Genomic DNA, 7,170 nt, shown 5'->3' with positions numbered 1-7,170 from the left:
CAGCAGCCGCCCGAGGGGGGTATTCCCGGGGTTCGCGGGGAGATCTGCGTGGCTTTTTGCGTTCTTTTGAACTATTCGGAGTTGTTTTTGTTTTTAGTTTTTGTTTTTAGTTTTTGTTTTAAAAAAGAGAACTTTAATTTTCTGCATTTGGGTCCCAGAGGCTGCAGCCCGCGCTGGCGCTTTCCGCTGTCTTCCAGGCCGCGGGACTGCCGGGGCCGTCGTCTCTGTTGAAACGCGCGGATTTTTCTTCTTTTTTGTTTGCAAAAATAATAAAACAAATTATTTGATTTCTTTTATTTTCAAAACGCCGAAATTCCGGCGGCTCCGCGCAGAACCGCCGCGGCGACGAGCGACGCCGGACGCCGGCGGCGAGGTGTACGTACACCCCAGCCCCTGCGCCGGCCTTCTTTGCTTTTCTTTCGAAACCAAAAAGACACTTTTAATTCTTTTTCTTTTCTCTTTCCAGTCAGCTTCTTGCTGCTGCAGTATCTGTCCTCCTGAGGGGCTGCTGCTGCTCTTCTTCCCGAAGCCGCGCTAATGAAATGCAGCAAACTGCAGCTTCTGCTTCCTCCCCTTTTGCTGCTGCAGCGCAGCACGCAGCCCCCTGCGCTGTACGTACACCGCCCGCCGCAGCAGCAGCAGCAAGCCTCCCTCTTTCAGCAGCAGGAGGAAGATTTGCAGAATTCCCCAATCTCCATTTCCCGCCTCTAATCAGCCCCCCAGCTTCCGCGCCTCTGCTGCAGCAGCAGCCGCTGCAGCAGCAGCAGCTGCAGCAGCAGCAGCTGCAGCAGCTGCCGCAGCAGCTGCCGCAGGAGCTGCAGCAGCAGCTGCCCTGGGAACTGCAGCAGGAGCTGCCGCAGCAGCTGCAGCAGGATCTGCAGCAGGTGCTGCCACAGGAGCTGCCGCAGCAGCTGCAGCACCCGCACGTTCATCAGCAGCCGCACCTGCACCAGCAGCAGCAGCAGCAGCAGCCACAGCAGCAGCAGCAGCCTGGCCTGGACCAGCAGCAACAGCAGCAGCAGCAGCAGCAGCAGCCGCACCTGCACCAGCAGCCTCACCTGCAGCTGCAGCAGCCCCTGCAGCAGCAGCCGCACCCTCACGAGCAGCACCAGCAGCAGCACCTGCAGCAGCAGCACCACCACCAGCACCAGCAGCAGCACCTGCAGCAGCAGCCGCACCCTCACGAGCAGCAGCAGCAGCAGCTGCAGCAGCAGCAGCAGCAGCAGGGCTGCTGCTGGGGCCTGTGGGGCCTGCGGTGTCCGTTTGTGGGGTACGACCCGCTGCTGAACATGTGGGTGGTGGCGATTTTGCTGACAGCAAATTCGAAGTTGGAAAGTCCGGACTTTTCGGACTTTTTGCGAAATTCAAATTTTCAAAAAAGTTTTAATTTTCAAAAAAGTTTTAATTTGCAAAATAATTTAAATTTGCAAAATTCAAACTTTTTGTTCTTTTCCAAATACTGCGTCCGCAAAAGGGGCTTCGAGGGCGCCCGCCGCAAGGCCTTTGCGGCCTGCCGCCGCCTGCTGCAGCAGCAGCAGCACGCCCGCTGCAGCCCCCCTGCTGCTGCTGCTGCTGCTGCTGCTGCTGCTGCTGCGGACCGCGCAGCAGCAGCAGCAGCAGCAGCAGCAGCGGCGGAGGCGCAGGGCGGGGGAGACGCCGCCAGCGAGGAAGCTGGCAGCGGCCCCTCCATGTTCTTCTCGAGAGCCAAAGAGGTGCTGCTGCTGCTGCTGCTGCTGCTGCTGCTGCTGCTGCTGCTGCTGCATGCACAGTTAGGGTTTGGGGTTTAGGGTTTAGGGTTTAGGGTTTTGACTTTGCTGCAGGCCTGGTGCACGCAGTGGTATGAAGGAACCAAACGCGCCTTCAAGTCCTTTTCCTGCAGAGTGAGCCGCGGCGCGGGCTAGGGTTTAGGGTTTAGGGTTTAGGGTTTGTGAGTTTGTATTTGATGTTTAATTGCAAAAGGGTTTTAATTATTTATTTAAATTTGTTTTTATTTCTTTCCTCCGCTGGCCCTCGCAATTCCGGTGTATCGACACCCCCTGGGGTGTCTGCGGAGCCGAACTGGCGAATCGGTGGACTAATTCTGCGGAATTGGCCGGAAAAGAAGAATTAATTGATTAAATTTGATGAATTTGAATGAAATTTGAATTAAATTTGCATTAAATTGGAATTAAATTGGAATTAAATTCGAATTAAATTCGAATTAAGAGCCGTTTCGCGCCTGCGCGCTCAGGTGTACGGCGGCCAGGCGGAGCCGCTGTGTCGGTGGTTTTTGGGATTTGTCCGCCGCGGGGGCCGCAGGCCCTCCACTGTGGAATTAGAACTCCAATATGCGCGACTTTGTTCTTTTTCGGACTTTAAATCTCCAAAAAAGGACTTTTTCCCGCAAAGTTCTGCCAAAAAACTCCCCAGAGTTTGGGGTGTACAGACACCCGGGGCCCCCCCCGCTGTCTGTACACCCCAGACGCGCCGCTCCCCAGCGCCTCCGCGGAACTCCCAGAAGTTCATTTCCTCTTTTTTGGACTCCGAGGGATTCTTAACAGAGGCTGCCGCAGGATTCAGCCTCCAGCAGCAGCAGCAGCAGCAGCAGCAGCAGCAGCAGCAGCAGCAGGAGGCGCATGGAGAGACCAGTGGTCAGTCCGCCGCTGCAGCTCTCCATCAGCGGCAGCTCTACGGCTTCGCAGTGGCCAGCCCGGCAAATCCCCAGGAGGCAGAGCTGCAGCAGCAGCAGCAGCAGCTGCAGCTGCAGCAGCAGCAGCAGCAGCAGCAGCAGCAGCAGCAGCAGCCTCTGTATTGCCACTGAATAGAACCAGCATTGAGAAGCCAGGCGATCTGTCGGCTTTCAATTGAAAATCTTTTTAAGTTCTTTTGTTTATTGTTGCCCGAAGATAAATGGAAAAGAGACCAGCAGCAGCTGCTGCTGCAGCAGGAGTTTCTGCTGCAGCTGCTGCAGCTGCAGCAGGAGTTCCTGCTGCTGCTGCTGCTGGTCCAGTTTCTGCTGCTGCAGCAGCAGCTGCAGCAGATCCATCCCCAAGGCAGCGCAAGTTGCGCTGGGGGCATAAGCACTATCTTCAAGGTCGTAAACAGCAGCAGCAGCAGCAAGAGCAGCAGCAGCAGCAAGAGCAGCAGCAGCAGCAAGAGCAGCAGCAGCAAGAGCAGCAGCAGCAGCGGGGGGCGTTGCAGCTGGTGGCTGCTGCAGCAGCAGGTGCGCAGCTGCTGCTGCAGGGGGAAAGCAAGAGGGATAAAAGTTGGCTTTTCTTGGTTTTGCAAACTTGGAAAAAGTTTTATTTTATTTTAATTAATTTTAATTAATTTTAATTAATTTGCATGCATGCAGCTTTTGTTTTTCTTTTTGCTGCTTCCACTGCTGCTGCTTCCACTGCTGCTTCTGCGTCTTGGCAGCGCTGAATGTTTATTCGTCTTCCTCTCACAACAAGTCCCGTTGCTGCTGCTGCTGCTGCAGCAGCAGCTGCTGCTGCTGCTGCTGCAGCTGCTGCTGCTGCTGCTGCTGGGGTTGGTTCTGCCCCAGTTGCGGTGTACAGACACCGCAGGCAGCAGCAGCTGGAGAGGAGTTTTTAAATTGATTTCTTTTGGGATTTCTTTTTGTTTATTTTTGCGTGAAGAAAGATGAAAAGCTTTTCGAAAACAATTTGCTGCTGCAGCTGCTGCAGCAGCAAATTGCTGCTGCTGCTGCTGCAGCAGCAGCAAATTGCTGCTGCTGCAGCTGGCAAAAGGGCTTTTGAAGAAGTCCATCCAACAATTAATTTAATTCAAATTCATTTTGCTTCCAAACTTTCTCGAATTGCAAGATTCGAAATAATTAAAAAATAATTAAAGTTTATTTTGCTTCTCGGTTCTTTCCACGAGAAATGATTTTAATTGTTACTTCTAGAAGACGCAACTCGAATCTGCTGCTGCTGCTGCTGCTGCTGCTGCTGCTGCTGCTGCTGCTGCGAAAAAGGAAGCAGCGGCGATTGGCCGCAGCATTTTGCTGATTCGGGAAAGTGTTGCGCATGCAAGAAAAAGAATAAAAGTGGAAAAGAAAAAGAAAAGAATTTAAATAAAAGTGGAAAAGAAAAAAAGAAAAGAATTTAAATAAAAGTGGAAAAGAGAAGAAAATGAAAAGAATTTCAAAGTCTCAGACCTGCGCATACACCGCAAACGGTGCTGCTGCAGCTGCTGCTCCGTATTCATTTCCGGATTTGAAAAAAACTTTTTCCGAAAGTCCTTCTTCTCCATCCTGTTGAACAGAAGCAGAAGCAACTGGAAAGCCCCCAAACAGCAGCAGCAGCAGCAGCAGCAGCAGCAGCAGCAGCAGCAGCAGCAGCAGCAGCAGCAGCAGCAGGGGTAGCTGCAGCGGCAGCCTGAAAGGCAGGCAAAGAGCGGAAGCAGATGCACCGGAACTAGCAGCAGCAGCAGCAGCAGCAGCTGCTGCTGCTGCTGCTTCTAGTTTCGGTGCATCTGTAGAGGCACCGCAGCCAGCAGCAGCAGCAGCAGCAGCAGCAGCAGCAGCAGCAGCAGGAGTTTACCGTGGAGACATAGACTCCTTGGAGGCCTCTGCGGAGGAGGGACTTGCGGAAGTAGAGGGCGGAGAAGAAAAGAAATAAACGCGAAGTCGAAAAGAAAAGAAAAAAAAAAGAAACTAAAAATCCACTCCACCAGAGGAGGGGGTTGGAAGTGCTGCAGCTAGTGCAGTGTGTATGTACACCTGAAAGCGGGGATTTCAACTTAATTAGAACTTTATTTATTAAAATAAATAAAGTTTTAATTAATTAATTGTGGAGGAAACAAAGAGAAAAAAAAATAGTTGGGAGAAATAAAAGAATAAAACCGGAGTTGGGTTTCTTGCAAAGAAAGAAAGAAGGAAACTTTGAATTAATTGTTCAAATGAATTAATTCTTCAAATGGAAAAATAAAGAAAACTTTTCTCACCAATTCCGATGAAGCTGTTCAGCAGCATTGCGGGAATTAAAAGTTTCTGCAAAAAGATGAAAAGTTGAATTTGAATTTTGAATTCAAGAAGTTACTTTTGCTGCGCGCAAGGCCGCGTCCAAGTGGTTTCTTTCTTTTCCTTCTCTGCTGAGCTGCAGTGAAAAAGCAAAGAAATAAAACAAAAAAGAATTTAATTATTTTAATTATTTTAATTGATTTAATTGTTTTATTGTTTGTTTCAAATAAAGGAGTTGCTGCTTCACCTGGACTCCTTGGAGGCAAAGCAGAAAGCCCAGCAGCAAACAAAAAGAGGAAATCCAAAGCTGAACGGCCTTGCAGTCTGGCGACAAGTGTTTTTGTTCTCTAAAACAAACTCCGCTGAAAAGTTGAGATTTGAAAACTGAAAATTCATTTCAAGTTCAACTCCAACTCACACGAGGCAAAGCAAAAAGAGGAACTGCGCGCAAAGGAAAAGCCTCGCGGGCGAAAGCTGCGGCTCTTCCGCCTCCGAAGACGAGGCCATATTCGGGAAGAAGGAAATTTCAGAGAGATGTTGCGAAATTAAGAAGTTCTTTGTCAATATTTCAACAAAATCTGCAGATTTATGTTTCTAAACATCTGTTTTCGCGCAGGTTTCCCGCGGCGCTGCGGCACCGAGCTGCAGATACACCCGAAGGCCTGCGCTGCGACCGCGTTTCTCGACTCGAATAAAACAGAATTTTCTGAATGTTTTCTCCCCTAATGAATTTCTGAATGAATTTCTGAATGAATTTCTGAATGAATTTCTGAATTAAGTTCTGAACGAAGTTCTGAACTAAGTTCCTAATTAACATCTTTTGAACTGCCCCTCTGCCGCGGCGGGGCTGCGGGAAGCAGCAGCGCAGTCAGCAGCAGCAAAGCAGTGCAGAAAGTTGAATGAAAAATCAGCGCAAGAAAACTCCCAACTCCGACGCGGAAAGCTGCGGAAAGCTGCGCCAAACTTGCCGAGTTTCGCAGAGCTTTTTGCAAGTTGAATTCATCAATTTGCAAGTTGAATTCATCACTTTTGCAAGTTGAATTCACTTTTTGCAAGTTGAATTCATCAATTTGCAAGTTGAATTCACTTTTGCAAGTTGAATTCATCAATTTGCAAGTTGAATTCACTTTTGCAAGTTGAATTCATCAATTTGCAAGTTGAATTCATCAGTTTTGCAAGTTGAATTCACTTTTTGCAAGTTGAATTCAGTTTCTTTACTGTTTGCAAGTTGAATTCCCTTTTTGCAAGTTCCATCCCAATTTCCAAGTAGAATTCCTTCTTTGCAAGTTGAATTCTTTTGCAAGTTTCTTCCCAATTCCAAGTTGAATTCTTTTGCAAGTTTCTTCCCAATTCCAAGTTGAATTCTTTTGCAAGTATCTTCCCAATTCCAAGTAGAATTCCTTCAAAACTTCCTGACTTTTTCACTTCTTCTTGGGCACTCGATACTGTCCAATGACAACAGCATGATCTCGATGATAAGGCTCAAGAGTGAGTTGTTCTTTCGGTTTGCACTTCTCCTTTCTGAGTTTATCGACTTCAGCAGCAAAAACAGCCTCAGGCCTCGCCGTGGAGTCCACGCAGCTGGCCTTAATCGAAATCAAAAACCAGCCAGAGTCCTTCAGAAACAAACTCGCGTTCAACGCCAAGATCCTGGCTTGATCAGGTTGCGCAACATCTGCAAAAAGAACATCAACTGAGTCCACAAGCATGCGGTACTTCAGCGGCTGCCGCGCGTCTTCGAGAATCGGAATTATATTATTTCTTTTTTTCGCCAAGTCCGTCAAGTCCCGCCCCGCCCTTGCGGAGAACTCCACCGCAAAAACCACTCCAGAAGGCCCCACAATATCTGAAACGTGAGAGACTGTAGTGCCATTTGCTGCTCCCAAGTACAAGACTTTGCTGCCAGGTTTAATTGGCATGTGGGCCACTCCGCCGGCCAGCGTGGCCCCCAGCTTGGACCTGAAGGGGTTCCAGATGCGAAATTCCGTTTTTTCGCCAGAGTCCAAACTCGCTTCTATTCGCTTTTCTCCGTAAACACTCTCTCCTGGGACTAAGTTTTTTGTGACGAGAGAATCCGCTTTTCCCTTGGCCAAGAAGACCCCTTCGAAGCGGTGCGGGACCACCACTACTTTCCCGGGGGCCCCCCGGCCCCGGGGGGGGCCCCCACGGCCGCGGGGGCCCCCCCCCCCCCCCCCCGGGGAATACTTCCGGCCGCCCGCGCCCCG

At 49.9% G+C, this 7,170-nt stretch overlaps 3 protein-coding genes across 3 annotated transcripts; 2 read left to right on the top strand and 1 right to left on the bottom strand.

Moving 5' to 3' along the window:
- Positions 1-542: 542 nt before the first annotated feature.
- ENH_00081080 (hypothetical protein, conserved) lies at positions 543-2,800 on the top strand (the record flags this gene model as incomplete). The annotated part of the gene is made up of 3 exons (XM_013577822.1): positions 543-1,712; positions 1,821-1,880; positions 2,231-2,800. The coding sequence occupies 3 exons, from the start codon at positions 543-545 to the stop codon at positions 2,798-2,800; spliced, it is 1,800 nt and encodes a 599-aa protein (XP_013433276.1).
- An 89-nt stretch (positions 2,801-2,889) lies between these two features.
- Positions 2,890-4,604, top strand: ENH_00081070 (hypothetical protein; the record flags this gene model as incomplete). The annotated part of the gene is made up of 2 exons (XM_013577821.1): positions 2,890-3,202; positions 4,249-4,604. The coding sequence occupies 2 exons, from the start codon at positions 2,890-2,892 to the stop codon at positions 4,602-4,604; spliced, it is 669 nt and encodes a 222-aa protein (XP_013433275.1).
- A 1,762-nt stretch (positions 4,605-6,366) lies between these two features.
- ENH_00081060 (fibrillarin, putative) lies at positions 6,367-6,864 on the bottom strand (the record flags this gene model as incomplete). The annotated part of the gene is made up of 1 exon (XM_013577820.1): positions 6,367-6,864. One exon carries the CDS (start codon positions 6,862-6,864, stop codon positions 6,367-6,369), a length of 498 nt encoding a protein of 165 aa, XP_013433274.1.
- Positions 6,865-7,170: the final 306 nt, after the last annotated feature.

Source organism: Eimeria necatrix, genomic scaffold, assembly GCF_000499385.1.
Source record: "Eimeria necatrix Houghton genomic scaffold, Enh_scaff888, whole genome shotgun sequence".
NCBI classification, from domain to species: domain Eukaryota; phylum Apicomplexa; class Conoidasida; order Eucoccidiorida; family Eimeriidae; genus Eimeria; species Eimeria necatrix.
Note: the sequence above shows the minus strand (reverse complement) of the source record. Positions and strands in the feature narration are given on the sequence as shown.